General features: G+C 47.4%; 1 protein-coding gene across 5 annotated transcripts in view; it reads left to right on the forward strand.

Annotated features, from left to right (window-relative positions):
• ATP8A1 (ATPase phospholipid transporting 8A1) overlaps window positions 1–19,851 on the forward strand; it is a 944,803-nt gene that overhangs the window by 211,884 nt on the left and 713,068 nt on the right. For all 5 annotated transcript variants that reach the window (XR_011194335.1, XM_069201769.1, XM_069201775.1 and 2 more), the window contains exon 9: window positions 18,743–18,870. Coding sequence is in view for 4 of the 5 variants with exons in the window: in XM_069201769.1 (XP_069057870.1) it covers window positions 18,743–18,870 (128 nt within the window). In the remaining variant the exon portion in view is untranslated. The remainder of the gene's footprint in view (window positions 1–18,742; window positions 18,871–19,851) is intronic.

Raw genomic sequence — 19,851 nt, forward strand, 5'->3', positions numbered from 1 at the left:
GGGCCATCTGTTGAGGGAGACCCCACAGTGTCAGGAGAACTTGGGGGGGCGGCTGTAGCCAGCGTCCCACCAGTTCTGGTGTCTGGCAGTACCACTCCTAGTGAGGGGGTGCAGAAGTCCAGACAGAGGGTTGAGAGCGGGTTGCGGACCCCAGTGGAGAACCTGGAGGGTCAGGGGCCAGCTCTGAGAGCAGAGCCCCCCATGAATGACCTTGGTAAGACCATTTCTGGGTTGGGGGGAATCCAGACTCTGTCAGATGGGCAGAGGTCAGGAGACCTGCGCCAGCCAGACTCTTGTGTGGCCCTTCGGGACAGTGTGTCCCTTGAGGGGGGTAAGTGTGCCCCCCTGGAAGTCCTGGTGTGCCAGGCAATGGTTCAACCGCAGGGTGGTGACTCTGGGTTGAATGATCAGGTTCAGGGGGTAAACTCTGACCTGATGGGGGGTAAGTGTGCTCCCAAGGAAGTCCTGGTGTGCCAGGCAGTGGTTCAACCGCAGGGTGGTGACCCTGGGTTGGATGACCAGGTTCAGAGGGTAAACTCTGACCTGGTAGGGGGTAGGTATGCCCCCCAGGAAGTCCTGGTTTGCCAGGCAGTGATCCAGTCTGTGGGTACAGACCCTGGATTGGGAGGCCAGGTTAAGGGTGTCCCCCCTGACCTGGAGGAAGGGGCTACTGCTAACAGTGCCCCTACCATGTTGTCTTCTGGGGGGGCCACTCCTAGTTGGGTGGTCCAGGACCCCAGAGGAGAGGGCAGGGGGAGGGAAGCCTCACCCCTGGCCCTGGTCCAACCTGAAGGTACAGACCCCAGGTTGGAGGATCAGTTGCAGGTTAACATCCCTGCACTGGTGGAAGAATTGTGCAGGACTGCTTCTACAAGCACCCTGACAGTTTTTGACTCTGGGGGTGCCGCGTCTGCCGGGAGGTTACAGAGCCCCAGAGGGGAGGACCAGGGTCAGGTTGTCATCCCTGACCTGGTGGAAGAGAGAGTGGTCAAAGGGTGCCAGGCACCTGGGGCTACCACCCCCCACTCTCCACAGTCACAGTGGTTAGAGAGGCCTGAGGTCGGGCTCTCATCCCTGACAGTTGTCTGGGGCCACTGTGGCTTGCTGTCCGGGTGGACAGAGTTGCCCCTGGGGGGGGGAGGACGAGAGTCACACCCCGGGGGTGGAGTGGGCAACACCACTGTGTTGGCCCTGGTGGTACTATTTGCCCATTGCAATACATCTGTGAGCAAAGTAAAGTTAGGTGTTGCACAGATGGTGTCTGTAGATGTGGAGAAGGGTTCCCCATGGGTTAGCTTAGTGGGCCCTGAGAGTATGGACAGAGGGATCCAACTGGAGTCAGGAAGGCGTAGAACTGGAACATGCCCCTGCTGTTGTGGGCCTGGGTCCCTGTTCTATCGCCCCAATCAGGGAAGTACATCAAGGTATTGATTGTTCTCCCCTGGCTTTAGGCTGGTAGGGGGTCGTGTTGGACTTTTGCTTATGCAGGGTCATCCCCAGTCTTTTTCGCCTCCTGCCTCCTATTTTTTTCTGACATGTTGCTGTTGGCTTTTCAACTCTGAGCACTTTACCACTGCTAACCAGTGCTAAAGTGCATATGCTCTCCTGTTTAAATTGTATGTAAGTGGTTTATCCACGATTGGCATATTTGATTTACTAGTAAGTCCCTAGTAAGGTGCACTAGAGGTGCCAGGGCCTGTAAATCAAATGCTACTAGTGGGCCTGCAGCACTGGTTGTGCCACCCACATAAGTAGCTCTGTAATCATGTCTCAGACCTGCCACTGCAGTGTCTGTATGTGTAATTTTACACTGTAAATTCGACTTGGCAAGTGTACCCACTTGCCAGGCCTAAACCTTCCCTTTCCTTACATGTAAGGCACCCCTAAGGTAGGCCCTAGGTAGCCCCAAGGGCAGGGTGCAGTGTATGGATAAGGTAGGACATATAGTAATGTGGTTTATATGTCCTGACAGTGAAATACTGCCAATTCCGTTTTCACTGTTGCAAGGTCTGTCTCTCTCATAGGATAATATGGGGGCTACCTTTAAATATGATTAAAGTGTAGATTCCCCTAGAGAGTAGATGGACATGTGGAGTTTGGGATCCCTGAACTCACAATTTAAAAATACATCTTTTAGTAAAGTTGATTTTGAGATTGTGAGTTTGGAAATGCCACTTTTAGAAAGTGAGCATTTTCTTGCTTAAACCATTCTGTGACTCTGCCTTGTTTGTGGATTCCCTGTCTGGGTCAGTTTGACAGTTGGGTTGTTTTTCACCTCACACCAGACAGTGACACAAAGGGAGCTGGGGTGTAATCTGCATTTCCTGATTAGCCATCTCTGCTAGGAGGGAGGGGTGGAGTGGTCACTCTCATCTGAAAGGACTGTGCCTGCCTCTGACAATGCTGTCTCCAACCCCCTGGTGTGTGTCTGAGGCCTTGCCTGGGCAAGGCAGGATTTCACAAGAAGGTGTGAGTCCCCTTTGAAGAAAGGTGACTTCAAAGACTAAAATGGGTATAAGAAGGGCACCCAAACTTACAAACTTGAGAAACACTTCTGGAACCAAGAGGAACCTCTGCCTGGAGAAGAGCTGATAGCTGAGGAAAACGTGCTGCCCTGCCTGTGACTGTGCTTTGTGGAGCTTTCCTGCAGTGCTGCTTCTGCCAGAGTAAGAGGGCAAAGACTGGACTTTGTGTGCCTTCCATCTTGAAGAAGAGATCTCCAAGGGCTTGATGTAGAGCTTGCCTCCTGTTGTTGAAGTCTCAGGGATAGCAAAGACTTCTTCCTGCCAGCACCTGGAGTCTCTGGAGAGACCCCTACTCTGCTCTGTGGTGCCCTTCCAGTTCCTGGGACCCTGAAAGGAGAGGCTGGCAGCCTAAGGACAAAAATACACGCACCGAGCGCCGTGCGGAGAAAAAATCGACGCGAATCCGATCGCGGCTGAGAAAACGACGCGACGCCGGCTCCGCAGCTGAGAAACGACGCCGCAGGAAACGCGACCGGAGAATCGACGCCCGGAGCAGGAGAAACGACGCGCAGCATCGCTGACGAAGGCTGAGAGATCGCACCCTGCTCCGCGGGACTTTCGGACCGTCGCGTGGCTGGCTTTTTCGACGCGCATCGCCGTGCCGAGTTGTTTTCGACGCATATAACCGTGCAGGGTTATTTTCGACGCACACCGCCCGTGCGGGGTTATTTTTGACGCAAACCAGGTACATTTACACGCTAGCAGCGCTAGTGTGTTGTTACAACTACCTAAAGACTCTTTTTATTTTAAACCTTTAAAAAAATCATAACTTGACTTGTGTATGTTGGATTTTTATCGTTTTGGTCTTGTTTTGTCTAGATAAATATTTCCTATTTTTCTAAACTGGTGTTGTGTCATTTTGTAGTGTTTTCATTAAGTTACTGTGTGTGTTGGTACAAATACTTTACGCCCAGCACTCTGAGGTTAAGCCTACTGCTCTGCCAAGCTACCAAGGGGGTAAGCAGGGATTAGCTGAGGGTGATTCTCTTTTATCCTAACTAGAGTGAGGGTCCTTGCTTGAACAGGGGGTAACCAGACTGTCAACCAAAGACCCCATTTCTAACACTTATGTTAAGGGACTTTTATTCTCCATCACACACAGTTCAAGTTAGCATTGGGGGTGTCAAGACATTTACTGGTGTGCTCATGTAATTACATAGCATTTTATAAAACATGAACACATCTATTCCATATCATTCAAGAATTGAAGCACTGGCAAGTAGGTACTGTAAGCATTCTTCCTCTTGGATTGTTAATATTTCTCTGAGAATAGGGAGTCCATAAACTTAAAGCCTTCATTTGTGATATATGCCTTGGACTGCCCATGCAGCTTAATGTATGTGAGCACCACCTCTCATAAATTGTATCATTCCATTAGTGAACATGTGTGCACGACAAAGGTAACAAGTGTAAAATGCCCACTTACTATTCAATTTACTGAAATATTTACAAAGCTAACAAGCAGGGGGGATGTTTAGGCCTGTGTAAGCGGTCTCCACAACTGAGATGAGGTATGACTTTAAACAAATTGGAGGCCAAGATGATGAACCATGCACAAATCATCTCTATTGTCTTTTTGAGGAACACCTCTCGATCTTCATAATATATCTGATGTAATGCACTGTTTATTAGATATAGATTGACCCGTGAAGCAGGTTGAGGTCTATGGTGTTGTGTCAGAAGATAGGTTTCTAATTCCAGCCGATGTGAGCTTTTTTTATTTGAATGTCAAAGTTTAGGAAATGTGTAAAAATATAGTATTAGCTCTTTCTTTTTGTTTACTTATTTGTGATTATATGCTGCTGTGAGTATGTTTATGTTGCTAATTTGCTCAGGACTACATAGATTGTATTATGTCTGTTTTGTTACTTTTAATCTTGAATATAACCAGCTGTCACTGTTAATGACCTGTGATCCTTCCTCTCTGGTAGGTTAATTTGAACATCTATCCTTTTACGTTGTACATTCCTTTTCAAATTATCTTCCCCTGTTTCCAACATATACAGAGGGGCAAAGGAGTAATTGGAGACCTGTAAAAAAACAGTTAAAGCTGGCCTACTATCACCCAACCTCCCTCTGAAAAACCTCTCCCACCACTCCCTGCCACCTATTCGCGACTCCTGAAACTACCAAACAAATACTTGGCTTCCTGACAACCACCACCACCCTCTGCACATCACACACTAAAGCTGCACTCCCCGCTCTCGCACTGAGAGTGAAGAGCCAACACTGTGCTGGCAGCTGCTATGTGACAGCCTCTTGTCAGCTTAGCTTAATTCCCCTTCTCAGTATGGGTCTGCACAGCCCTGAGCTGACAGGGCACAAGGCGGTTGATGCAGTTACAGTGCTGCCTGCATTCTTCTGTCTTTCTCAGGTATGTGGAGACCCAGGAGAGTTGGGAGAAGGCAGGTGAGACTGCCAGCTGCCATTCTGCCATGTTTGGGCTGGGAGACCCAGACGAGAAGGTACAACAAAAGTCACTGCAGTGACTAACGGGATTTCAGTCCAGTCATTCACAATAACCGCTTTCTAGGTAACCCATAGATAACATATGAATTCAAGCTAACCTTATTAATGTTTGCCATTGCTCAAATCAGCATTATCATGTGAAAGACTGTCATTGTGATGTATCACTCATTGGCCTGATGACTGGTGAGTGAGATGGCAAAGAGAATTCTCACAATTCTACAGAGAAGCAGTGTCTAAAAACCATGGATTTCAGTCACTCATTGAGGGCCTTTGGGATTCCGGGGGAAACTGTGTTTGTCAGCTGAGCATCCCTCCTAAGAACTCTGTAGATCAATCCTACAACAAATTGGATTATTATCTGGGGTGAGTGACTGCCCATCTCAATGAATAATCGCAACTCTTGTCATTGGGAACCCTCAAGATCATTAAATTAACCTGAACTCAAGACCTTGATAGCCATGGCACAGAGCAGACAAGCTTAACTTAGAGCTATATGTGAAGTATTTATGCAGTACCAAAACAGTTATAAAGTCAAAATATCAAGCAATAAAAACCCAAATAAAATTAGAAGATAGGGTACTTTTTAATAAATAAAATATACAGAGACGACAAAATCCAATTAGGGAAACTGGAGATATGATTTTTTTGAAGTTTCAAGTAAGAATAGTGACAAAAAGTGCAACGTGCCAGTGTTAGTCAGTGGTCAGTACACCTAGACCAGGACCTTGATGCATATTGAGGCTGACAGCAATGGAGTGTGGGTCGGAGGTTCTACCTTGGGATTTAGGCCCTCATCACGAGTTCGACTGTAATTACCGCCGACCACCGTGCAGTTGGGCGGCAAAAGACTGCTGCGGATGCGGGAAACTTACCGGTGTATTACGACTCCAAAATCAAAAAACACCAGAAAATACCCAGATGTCTGACCCCGCCAGGCCGAACAATTTCGGGGAAACAGGAGCCTCTGCAACCTCCACCGGCCCGGCTAGAATAAACCGATCTCCCAATTACGGCTTTCATATCAGTACAGCGGTCGTTCAATGGCGGTATGCCATTGGTGGTACGGACTGCCGTGCACATCAAATGGACTCACCAACAACAACGCCCCACATTGGACAATTTGAAAAACCCACACCTGATACACATACACACACTTCACACACACACACCACTTAAAAACACACACCACAATATCCACAATCCATAGCTATGCCTACCTGCTGCCCCACAACCCCTGGCCAACTGGAAAGAGACCCCATGAACTCAAGACACACTTTTGCACACCCCACACACTTATTACAACTCACAAACATGCATCCCACACCAGCACCTTCAAATATGTCCACACCTGTCACAACTCACTCACACACTCCACTACCCCCCAAAAACACCTCCACAGCACACATCTCCCCACATAACCCACCATGGCACCCCTTAAGAGCCCCTGTTTCACTGACAGGGAGTTGCAGACCACGGTGCATGAAATAATCAGGGTGGAGCCACAGCAGTTCGGTGCACCCGTCCAGCAGACATCTATACCTAGGAAAATAAAGCTATGGCAGAGGATCGTCAAGAAGGTGAATGCAGTGGGTAGCCATCCATGCACAAGGGATGACATCAGGGAGAGGGAAGGTACGTTCCATGGCATCACGACACCAGGTTGCAATCCAGAGGACTGGCGGTGGTCTCCCACCACCTCCCCCGAGTTGACCTAGTGGGAGGAAAAGGTCTTGGCTATCCTGCATCCAGAGGGCTACACTGGAGTCACTGGAGGACTGGACTCTGGTAAGTCACTGACACACCCCTCCCACCACCTGCACCTGAAAAGTATGTTTACCCCCACCCCTTGTAACTACCCCAAAACTCCATCCTTGTAACTACCCCAAAACACCCTATCCCATATCCATCCAACCCCATCAACCACCACACCCATCCCTGCATGCCCACACACCCCAGTAACACCTACCCAAACAATGTGCACACAACCACCAAGTCCCTACATGTAACGCTTGAAGCACTACAAGTCCCACATATCACCCATCCCACTAATAACTGTGCACTGCACTCATTCCAAAGGGAGTCCAGCATGCGGATGAATGGGGATGTAAGCACAAGAATCAGGTGACAGATGCTGGCAGGAACATGGGAATGACAGGCCAAAGGACATGAACAGAAAGAAACACATGCCACTACTAATGTGTGAAAGCATAACACATATGCAATGTCCACCATCGACAACTAACTGACTGTCAATGCCATATCCTCTGAAGCATATGAACATTACTGCTGCCCATCTGACACACAGTCGAATACCCTGCAGGACACACAATAAAATGTATTTCTACTTCACAGGTACTACTGCTAATGGCAGCAGCCAGGAGGTGCCAGGAAGTGCCAGTCCCCCAGCAGAAGAAGGCCCCAGTGATGACAGTCCACCGGGATGTCTGGATATGGATGAGCACCCCGGTCCATCGGGAACCTCTGGTCAGTCACCCTCCAGAAGCCCCACCCAGCCCACCTGACAGACCCCCACCACCCAACCACCACTTACAGCTGTAGCCCAACGTCTCCAAACCAGTGTCCCCGGGTCTGTTACTGTGTGCTCACCTGTACAGGTACCGGAGTCAGCACCCATTATCAGGCAAGATGTTGAAGGTGCTGGTGCAAGTGGGAGTGGGCACACTGTGATGGGGTTACAGGCACAGGGGGGGGGGCTGGGTCTAGTCGAAGGGCATCTGTGGGCCAAGGCCAAGAAGGGGGTGGGGGCTAACCAGGGAAACGACTGGCCAGGAGGCCATTTCCCAAGTCCTAGCAGCATACCACCTATCCCAGGGCGGGATGGGCCAGATCCTGCCCACGTTGCAGGAGCTTGAGAGGCTGCAGAGTGAACACCATCAGGAGACCATGAAGCAATGGCAGGCCGACAATGCCACCATAGCCTCCATCAAAGGGGTGCTGAAGGACATGACCGCAATCCCGCATGAGATCTCCACCCACATGCAGGCCCCTTTCTCTGTAGCTCACAAACCCTCTCGCAAACGTGGCTGGCGAGCCAGACATCCCTCAGAGACTGTAGCCAAGACCAAACCCACCACCAGGAAGTGATCCTCTCCTGAACTGTCTCCCATGAGTGCCACTGACACACCTTGTTGCTCCATTTTCCAGTAGCCCCTTGGACTCTGAACCTGTGCTACCAACAGCTGTGAACACCACACTGACTAATTGTCCACCATCTGTCCGCTTCCTTCCATTTCCTCATCCCTTGTTTTGATTCACTTACTAAACATTGTACAATCACACCCAATGTATTTGTGCTTTATTCACTATGCATGATTGTGATGAACAAATTCATCAATGTAATATGTTGAAACAGTACCTGAAATTGGCTAGCCTGATAGTTTGCAGGTATGTTTCATTCCAAATCTGTGAAATGGGTTCCTAACACTTGCACCAGGAATGTCCAAATTCTCCATGTTGTACAAGGCATGGCAAAGGGAATCCCACCCTAGAAAGACCTGTGAGGAACAGATATGTAGCATGCGTTTAGGTACAGTTTGTTACATGACACATGCACCTGCTTTGTGTCCAAAGTTGTACATCATTGCCAGAGTACTGTCACTTATTGACTGACCAGTAATGCCATATGTCAGCTGCACTACACACCAGTAAATAACTCCAAAATGCAGCTTTGCACCTTTGTACAACTGGAGGGCCATCTACATCAACTGAGGTTACCTCCACCTACATTGTGAGGGACTCTAGGTTGGTGTGCAAATACTGAGGAGATGGTGAGTGACAAATACTGACAGCAAAACTGGCACACACCCTCTGTCCACGTACCATGTCCAAACAGTCCATACATGTGAAGGCAGGAAACACATTCAGGAAAACATGACTTCTGTGTGTGTGAACTCCCTTTGGAAGCCTTCAAACACTTGAGGGGTATGTGACGGTACACACATTGCACCACACACACACACTGCTGTGCCTCCAGCACTGGTTGTACCATCTGTCAATTGAACACAAATCTATATAGACAGTGTTGTGGGATTCAGTAGGCAAAATGTACCTTAAACTCTTTGGAAGTACAGGTGAATGAGGTGAGTTCTGGTGTCCACATCATTCTCCTCCCCTTCTTCATCGCTGTCCCCTCAGCTTCCACCGGTGGATCTGGTAGTTCTTCCTCTTCCCGTAGAGGTACATGCCTTCTTAGTGCCAAATTGTGCAGCATACAGCAGGCCACGATGATCTGGCATGCCTTGTTTGGGGAGTAGCACAGGGATCCACCTGACATATGCAGGCACCAGAATCTTGCCTTCAGTAGGCCGAAGGTCCCCTCGATGACTCTTCTTGTCCTGCCATGTGCCTCATTGTAGCGATTGTCACCTCCTGTCCTGGGATACCTGACTGGTGTCAACGGTCATGACAGGTTGGGATAGCCGGAATCACCTGGAAAGAGTGGGTACACATAGCACATATCAACATTGTATAGAGGGTAAAGAGTGGGAAAGGCAGGTTGCTAGCTACTGCACTCTCACATCTCACTCACCCACAAGCCAGGCGCTCTCTCTTTGTACTTGTCCCATCAGGTGTGGGATACTGCTATTCCTCAAAATGTAAGAGTCATGCACAGATCCAGGGAATTTTACAGTCACTTGGGAGATGTGTTGCTCTGCAAAACACACCACCTGTGCATTAATAGAGTGATAATTTTTCTTATTCCTGTACACTTGTTAATTTACCCTTGGAGGAATGAAGGGAACATGTGTGCCATCTATGGCCCGAATCACATGAGGAATATGAACAATTGCGCAGAAAGCAGATTTCCCAGTGGCCAAGCCAGCAGTTGAGGGAAAATTTGATGTAGCTGTGGAAATGTTACACACATGCTGCCAAGCCCACTGTTGCTTTAAGTGACCCAGTGGCCCAAAGTGTAACACAGATAGTACCTTCGCAGTAGGGGGAATAGCATAGGGATTACGTAGAGTTGGCTGTAGATCTGGCCTCAATTGGGGACACAGTTCACGAATAGTCATCCGGTTCGGATGCTAGGTCAGTAATATGTGTCCTTCCTCCATGGTTGCCATGTCAACTGGGGGCCGGTACACTGGTGCATTCCTCATTCTCCACATGGATCGGTACCTAGGAAGGGCCAACACACGTCACCATAACAACACATTACGAATGAGGTCTACACACACAACTGCACTAACGTAGCCTTCCAATCATGGAAGGGTTGTATACAGCTTACATTGTGACAATCAATGAGTGTTTACAGTGATATTCAACCTACATATGCATTCAACCAGTGCCAGACATCACATATGGCATGCATAGCTGTGAATAACTGATGTAACTAACATTTACAATCAAATTTGCCAGCACAGACAGCTCATGGAGAGTGAACTCTAACCCATTTTGCACTTTAAATGGTAGTCTCCTGTCCTAAAAGCAGAAGACAGATGGAAGTGGCATGACTCCTCCGGCGTCATTCAGTTATGCGGTCTGTACTGCAGTGCAGTTCCTTATTGGTTAACATTGGTGTCTATGGGGAACAGGGGACAATCATGATCGCCCCCAATGGTGACGGTGTCAAGCGCTGCTGTCGTCACCACCTTTTTGATTTTCCTTTGCCACTTGACTCCTGCATTCAACACGACCACAACTCCCCCAATGGTGACGGTGTGAAGCGCCGCTGTCGTCACCAGCTTTTTGATTTTCCTTTGCCACTTGACTCCTGCATTCAACACGACCACAACTCCACTGCGTGTGCTGCTGTATCCTGCATCTGGTTGCGAAGATGGCACAAGCAACAGGGGAGAGGGCCCCAACCTTAACCCAGGAGGAGCTGACCAAGCTGATGGACAGGGTCCTACCCCTGTATGCCAAGTTGTATGGGCGACCAGAGGAGCAGGTGAGTGGATCAACAGTGTCCTAGCAGTGACTGTGATTGCTGTGTGTATGTGTGTGTGTGTGTGTGTGTGTGTGTGTGTGTGTATGTAGGGTTACCAAGCATATACGAGTACTGGAATAGGCTGTCAATGTTAATGTGTAGAAAGATGATGGAATGTATGGTGGACTAATGTCAGTGTGGTTGTACCCTATGCCAGCATGCGTGTGGTAAGCCTACATAAATGTGTTTTCCTATGTGTCTCCCATGCAGGTCAGCGCCCATCAGAAGGGTTTATGGTGAACCATTGCCAAGGACGTGCGGACCCTGAGGGTCTACTGCTGGCCGAGCACCCGCTACAGAAAATGGTGGGAGGACCAGAGACGCTGGGCCCGGAAGACCATGGAGGCCCAGCTGGGGACGTCCTCCTAACGAGGGAGGGTACACGTCTGATCCTGACTCCTGCCCCCCGCCCCCACCCCCTTCCTCCCCCCCCACCCCCCCCCATTGGCCCACATACTGGCTGTGGCCTATCTAGCATTGGATGGGCATTTGAAAGCACCACAGCAGCCACAAGGGGCTGAGTTCCCACACTGTCCTTCATGCCAACTGTATTGGGGGGATAGTAGGTAATGGGAAGAAAGGATGCTGTTACAATGACTCATAGATGTCAGGGTATCCAGGTGTTCAGCATCTTGACCGGGTTACGTTACTTTGCTGTGTAGGTGGCATGTGTACCCAGATAAGGTGGGAATTGGGTTGACCAGTCAGTGAGGTAGAGTTCCTATTGCTTAGCAAAGTGACGTAGTGATACTCAATACATCTGAGCACAGAATAGGACATGACTTTTGGCACGATAATGGTGCATAATCTTAAGGCATCTCCATGTGCACAGTGGTATTAATTGCAAGGCTATTTCAGATCTGTGTTCAAGATGTAGGTCTTTATGTCACAATCGGTAATTTGACAGTCACATTAGGTTTCTCTCTTTTCAGGGAAGATGAACAATCTTATATGGAATTGTGGAATCCCCTGTTTTGTTCGGAGAAGTCAAACACAACAACAGCAGTTCAGCCATTCTATAACCGACATCATCGTCAGCACGCACGCTCTTGCATCCACTGACTACATACTCCTCGTGGACTTAAACTTCCATCTCGAGAACACCGACCACAAAACACAGCCACCCTACTCGACAACCTCTCCAACCTGTGCCTCAAACAGCTTGTCATGACACCACCCACTCCGCAGGACACACACTCAACCCTATTTTCTCCACCAGCAATCACATCTCCTTCAGCCACACCACCAAACTCCACTGGACAGTTCACCGCTGCATCCACTTCTTCTTCAAGAAACCCCCAACACACCACCACCCACAACGGATCTCCCACCTCAGTTGGAACAAGGTCACTGAAGACCAACTTATCGCAACCCTCTCCTGGAACCCACCCATCTGCACCACCGACACTGATGTAGCTGCCCGCAACTTAAGGCAATGTGTCAACACCTGTGCCAATATTCTCACCCCAATCAAGAATCCCTCCAACAGACACACCGACAGAAAGGCCTTCTGGTTTACCGACGACCTCCAAGAATCCAAGCAAACCTGCCGAAGACTCAAAAGAAAGTGGCACCAAGATCAGACTTGGGACAACCACACAGCCTTCAAAAACGCCATCTGCAGACACCACAAACTCATCCGAGCTGCCAAGAGAACCACCTTCAAAGACCGAATCAACAACAATGCACACAGCCACAAGGAGCTCTTCAATGTCGTGAAGGAACTCTCCAACCCCAGCTCCAATGCCAATGACATCTCGCCATCCAAAGACCTCTACGACTCCCTAGTCTCCTACTTCCACTGCAAGATTGCAGACATCCACAACAGCTTCAGCACCCAGACCCACCTGGCAATCACCAACACCACAGATTCACCTTCGACCAACCTCCTGCTGTCTTGGACCCCTGTCAGCGACGACACCATCAAAATCATGAACACCATCCACTCTGGCTCTCCATCTGACCCCTGCCCTTACCACATCCTCAACAAAGCAGGCTCCATCATCGCACCCCAACTGCAGAAGTTCATCAACAGCTCCTTCGAGTCTGCCACCTTCCCAGAGAGCTGGAAACACGCCGAAATCAATGCTCTCTTCAAAAAACCCAAGGCGGACCCAAAGGACCTCAAGAACTTCCGGCCTATCTCCCTGCTCCCCTTCCTGCCAAAAGTCATCGAGAGGGCTGTCAACAGACAACCCACTTCCTCGAGGAGAACTGCACCCTGGACTCTTCCCAATCCGGATTCCGCAGCAACCACAGTACCGAAACCATCCTCATCGCTGCCATAGACTACATCAGAACCATACTGGGCAGCGGCAAAACCGCGGCCCTCATCCTCCTGGATCTCTCTGCTGCGTTTGACACAGTCTGCCACCACATGCTACACTCGTGCCTCATCAATGCAGGAATCTGTAAAAGAGCCCTGGACTGGGTCACCTCCTTTCTCACCAGCAGACCCAGAGAGGAGTCCTCCCCCCATTCCGCTCGGAGGCCACCAAAATCATCTGTAGCGTACCCCAGGGTTCGTCCCTCAGCCTGACCCTCTTCCACGTCTACATGGCCCTGCTCGCTAACATCGCCCGATCCCACAACCTCAACCTCATCTCATACGCCGACGACACCCAGCTGATCCTCTCCCTCACCAAGGACTCTGCCAAGACCAACCTCCCCGAAGGAATAAAGGCCATTGCCGTAATGGATGAAGAGCAGCTGCCTCAAACTCAATTCCGACAAGATGGAAGTCCTCATCTTCAGCTCCACCCCCTCCACATGGGATGACTCCTGGTGGCCTGCCACTCTCGGAGCCGCTCCAACTCCCACTGACCACACACCCAACCTCATTATCTAATGACCCAGCAAGTCAAGGCCATCTCCTCCTCCTGCTTCAACACCCTCCACATGCTCCGAAAGATCTACAAATGGATACCCACCGAAACCAGAAGAACAGTCACCCAAGCCCTCGTAAGCAGCAAACTGGACTGCAGCAATGTCCACTACGCAGGAACCACGGCCAAACTCCAGAAGAGGCTGCAACGCATCCAGAACACCTCCACACGCCTCATCCAGGACATCCACTGCCACATCACAGACCACCTGAGAAACCTGCACTGGCTCCCAGTCAACAAGAGAATCACCTTCAAACTCCTCACCCATGCTCACAAAGCACTGCAGAACACCGGAACTAGAATACTTCAACAGACAGCTCTCCTTCTACACCCTGACCCGGCATTTACGCTCCACCGACCTCGCACTCGCAACCATCCCACGCGTCTGCAGAACTACAACCGGCGGTAGATCATTCTTGCACCTCGCTGCCAAAACATGGAACACTCTTCCTACCCACCTGCGCCAGACCAAAGACCTCCTTACCTTCAGGAAACTTCTCAAGACCTGGCTGTTCGAGCAGTAGCCGCACCTTCACCCCTCCTCTTCACCCACCCTCCACCCCCTCAGCGCCTTGAGACCCTCACGGGTGGGAAATGCGCTTTACAAATTCTTGATTGATTGAACAACTGAATATTTTCTGAAGTTTAGACTTAACACTCCATAATAGGCCATAAGAGAAACAAGGCTATAGTAAAAATAAGAAAACGCTAGCATTACATGCAGTAATCATAGAGCATCCTTGGGTTAATTATTTTTTTTACACGTACATTGTTTTTACACGTGCGGGAACCAAATAAACCTTGAATTTTGAAGTTGAAAATGGTTGGGTTTTCAATGTCAAGTACTTTTGTGCTGTGAGTACATCTGCATCAATGGAGTCCCCTAGAAATTCTGTCTGAGTGTTAGGCCTATTATCTTAGTTATGAAGATAAAAAGTTGACATTTTTAGAGAAGTGCTGTTTAGAGAAGTGACCTACACTGCCTTGATATTTTGGATGGTACTGTTTCCGATGCTTTGTATGACTGAAGACTAATTTGTGGAGTAATTATAACAATCCTTCCTTAACGTAACATTTCCTGCTTGAAATTTCTTGAAAAGGCATGTGGTCATGAAGAGTGCCAGAAAACGATAAAGGGAAAAGCTTTATCCAGTAACATTAATTGTCCCCCGGAGGGGTTCACTGAATGCAACCATGTTCCACCAATCTTCAGGGTTCTTTTTTTATGGAAGGAAAATACTTAAACTAACCTGTTCTGATACTTTTTGTGCAACACTGGCGCTCACACTAAAAAGGATAAGCACTTGCCCAAAGCTTTCCTAAACATGTCGGTCAATTTTATACCATCAAATATTTTTGTGTGATTTCTGCAATATCATTTGATCAAGTCCTTCTGTGACATCAGTACTTGTTGAGTATGAAGCTTGGGGGAGACCATCTTGTGAGGAGAAGTGAGATTATTGAAATAATTTGATACCTTTTTATTTCTGGGCACGTTTCAGAATATTTTCGATAAATCTACAATACTTTAATAAAATATTTTACTTCTGTTGTTCCAGCAGTGTACTTTGTTCAACATCTTCTGTGTCATCACAATTTATTCCGTGAACTGTCTTGCTTTTGGATTTAGTTGAACGTGGCATGGGAAACCTCTTGGAGGTAACAAAGGCCACGGAAGGAGGTATAGCCCAAAACTTGTTCACCACATTTATGAAAAACCTCCCTAACCAAGCTGGACTGGACTCGTTCCTATCCAGAAGGGCCACTATCATTAATGGTGTCACATTGGGATTGTCCCTCGCTCTCATTTATCTAGTTCACTAGTTACTCATCTACACTTCTCAACATTAATGACTACAAGGTCAGCTATCGTGTAGAGGACATCAAGCTTCACTTTAACCTACTTGAGAGAACTGGAGGCCGACACTAAGTGGCTGCCAAGTGGCAGCCAACCCAGTGCTTCATTTGTACGTGCTGTTTCCGGTGCTGAGCACCGGCACTTATTTTTGAGGGCCGGGGCTTAGTCTTCTGCCTCAAGCATTTGCTGCGAGCAAAAGACACATATGGGAAAGACGGAGGAAGAGTAAAACGAAAAAGCGTCACAAAGGGAGAACGCAGAAGAGTGAGCTGAAGGGGCAGGGAGTGGCTGTAAATGGATTAAAGAGGCCTGAGATGGCTTCAGGATTACGCTGCCTCAGTATTCCGTGTTCACATTTAACTGCAGCAGCCGCGTGTTTCAAAGGAGAACTCTGAGCACCGGCACTTTTCTATTCACAAATTAAACACTGAGCCAGCCGGTATGGTACTGCAGGCACCAAAACTGTCTCTCCCTAAATGTATCAAGGAACTAAATACTCCTCTTGGGTTTAGCTGACCAACACTGTTTAGGCGCACACTGTGAACCTCCTCCTATATCTCCACATAAAATAAGCACCCTGCAAAACTGTCAACTTCAACCTCTCCATAATTCTAACTGAACGCAGTCATCGAATGGGTATGGCAACGTATATCGCTGCTGCGTGTCCTCTCCCCACCCCAGTGATGCAAGGCCAGGAGGTCTCCATAATCCTTGCGGTGGTAAAGTCTTGTTATGAAGTTTTCCAGCATAGATACATTTTAATCTCGCGACAGTAGAGAACCATGCTTCAAGCACACTGTTTTCATTATTTGATAACATAGCACCGTATCTCCTATCTTGATGCACCTATATGAAAAGAACACTAATTACAGGGGTATTTCAGTTGTGACATGCACATAACACACAAGCTGTACGTGGCTGCACAGATCTCTCAATCCTGACAGTTGGCCTTTACAACTGTTTTAAGGGAACGGCAGGATAAAAGAACTTTAGACTCTGATCTCAGCACGTCAGACACTCAGTGCTCTGCAATACACAAACGTACAGAAGAAAAAAAGAGAATTCCTGCGTTTTCATCACTGAGCCTCTTTGTCACTCAACGTGGGTTTGAACGTGGCCTTTTTTCTGCTGTCCACTTATGTGCAATTAACTCTGTTTTTGCCAGCTATCACTCCACACGCTGATCAGACGTGTAAAAGACCGCTCCAACTGCCTCCTCAAGTATAAGGCCATGGGGCACTCTACCGCAACCCTAAGGCTCACCATAAACTACAAGGAGTCGTTTTTGATGCAGGGTGTTCATTCCTCTTGAGTGCCATGGCTGAGATGTACATTTTAAATAGCTTTGCCTGGTCTCTTTCTGTCTCTTCAAATGTTAAAAAGTTGGTGAGAAGTGGCACATAACCGTTTACAAAAAAATATTAAAGTCACATGCCGACACAGTGGGACCCTCTTGCAAGTTTGAAAGCGGAAATCTTTGACTTGTATTTTGCTCTGAGGGGAGTTTCTTTTTTCACTGCTGCTGAGAGAGGATTTAAAAAAAACAAAATCCCTGTTTTACCATTGGTGACCTATATGTTTTCCCAGTCTTTGCTATTTTAATTACTGCGACTGCTTAATTTACTGCTGCATGATTTGGTCATTGTTACGGTAGTTATTGCACAGAGCGCCTAATAAATCATCTACTTTCATATTGTTTGCTAGTAGTGAGTCAACGCGGGCCCTTTTGTATCCTCATATCTGATGTCTCGCCCTATATTCCTGCCCTGTCTCCCCTCTGCCTCTCTAGCCCCTTCCAAAACCTTAAGTAATTTTTAATTTCTTTAGTAGTCTGGTGACTATTCTTGAACCTCCTGCTCTTCATCTTGATGAATTTTCCCTTTGACCTTTTGCTGTGTTTACTGTTTCCATGCTGGATAATACTTAAGATGTGAAACAGCAGGGCAATGTAATAAAGGACTTTAATTATTTAATGTTTAGGACAAAATATTTGATTAATCATGCGAGCTAAATTGCCTTGAAACATTGCTGTCACGCTGACGGCAAAACATAGCGATTGTCATTTTAAGTGCTCAGGCTATAGACTTCTATAAATCCGGCCTCGACACTAAAGTTCGTGATCCAGCTCGCATTATTTCGCGGTAGTGCCGATGAAAGCACCCAGAAACCCAGCCCCGAAGCCATTAATGTGAGGCATTGTGTTGGTCTTGCTTACATCCGTCTGCCGGGCTCTCCCTTGTGCTGCAGCTCATTATTCAGAAATGTGCGTGAAACAAGACATTCTGTGTTCGACAATAGCATCCCAGCCAACATCCTGCTTCCCTCGTGCTCACGAGGCCTGCACGCGCCTGACGTTGCGTGCACTTTGCTGCTGGTGCTTTAGAGCACTCCAGCTGCCGCTGGCCCTTCAGGAAAAGCGCAGAGCAAGGAATCGGTGTTATCAAAGCAACGGGAAGTCATTAGCATTTCCTGCTCCACAACCGGGTATTGAGCAAGAAGTTCGCAGTCTCTGACGCAGATTTACAAAGTGTATCCTTCTGCAGTTCAGTAGTAGAGACGTCTGTTTGGAGTGCACATGACACATCATGTTGGCTTGAATTGTGTATTTGTAAGCCTCATGTTCACCCCCCGCGGAGGTTCATTGGCGCAGGCTTACAGATGGGTAGTGTTAGTTTAGAGGTACTCATTGTATCCACCTCAGAAGAGTGAGAGGTTGTTTGAACTCCTGGGATTAGAAACTATGACCATGTGGTAAGAGGGATTCATGCAGTGGATGGACTAGTCCACTGAGGCACCAGAGCCAACAAATACAATGTGATACAGTGTGGCAAACAGTATTACGTCATTGGAGTGTAAAACAATGCAAAGATAGGGCATGGGACGTGCATTTAAGGATAACACGTATATAATAAAACAAACCGCTTGATTTGTTCATGTGCTCATTTGTCTGTGCAGGCTGTTTAAATGTAATCTCTAGTTTTTTTCGTGTTTAAATAATTCATAGAATTTTAAATAATGTTTGACCAAATGTTTCTCCCCGACCCCTTCGCAGGGGCTGCCACTAACGTCGGAAATAAGGGACATTGATGGTTTAATGAGGCTTTCTGGCAGAATTGAATGTGAAGGGCCTAATCGACACCTCTACGATTTTGTGGGAAATATCCGGCTGGATGGACATGGGTAGGTGGAGTTTTTTTTTTTTTTTCTCATTCGAATGATATCACAAATAGAATATGCTTTCTTTAAAGGAATACTATTTTCAAGTGTTACATTGACGTGTCTGATGTGGCCGTTACATAGACCGTGTAAATGCAGTATGGAAAAGTTTATACCTAACTGATGTATTCGTTTGTGCAGGAATTGTTTTACCAGCCCTAGGGCCTAGATTATTCAATGATTCATAGGCTTGGAAAGTTTCCTCTGTTTGGACTGTGAGTCCCCGGTTGACTGAAATATTGCTGTAAACCGTATTAAAATGTTTGGATTGTAATAAAGCATTGTCTGTTTAGTAGCAGTTTACCTCATTGTAATCGGTCAAACTTCAGTCAGTGAAGTGAACGTGCTTTGATTAAAAAAAATAATAATAATAATTAGAGGGATCAAAGGTTTGACACGGTGACCTCAAAGGGTATTGTGGGGTAAAACCCTCAAATCCCACTTACAGATACAAAAAAAGTAGTTATTGAAAAATTACAACATCTGTTTTATCTTTCGAAAAATAGAAAGCACCATAGGCCAACACGTGTTTCACAACACGCATAGCTTAATCAGGGCCAATATTCAATAACAATACAATATTTGCAGAATACACAATTAATAATGATTTTGTTAAACGTTTCACAGCTCTCCCGGATGGTTAATAGACATAGCAGTTATCATGGCGTGATAATTGGATGGCATACCTATGCACAGTATTCATTTGGATGAACCCAATATTGCTCCACATCAAACCTTGTTAAAGGTTTCTTTATATATCAAACTGAACCAGGAATTCTATTTCTTTGACTCAAGTTTAACAATATTATTATCGATTGTGTACTGTGGTCGCTACAACACGGATGCCCTCTCATTCCTAAACCCTGGGCATCATTTAGAGGAGGCTATTCCACACCGTTCTAAATATCTGTCAGAGAAGCAAAAAGAATATTCTTAAAGAACTCA

Source organism: Pleurodeles waltl, chromosome 1_2 (assembly GCF_031143425.1).
Source record: "Pleurodeles waltl isolate 20211129_DDA chromosome 1_2, aPleWal1.hap1.20221129, whole genome shotgun sequence".
NCBI classification, from domain to species: domain Eukaryota; kingdom Metazoa; phylum Chordata; class Amphibia; order Caudata; family Salamandridae; genus Pleurodeles; species Pleurodeles waltl.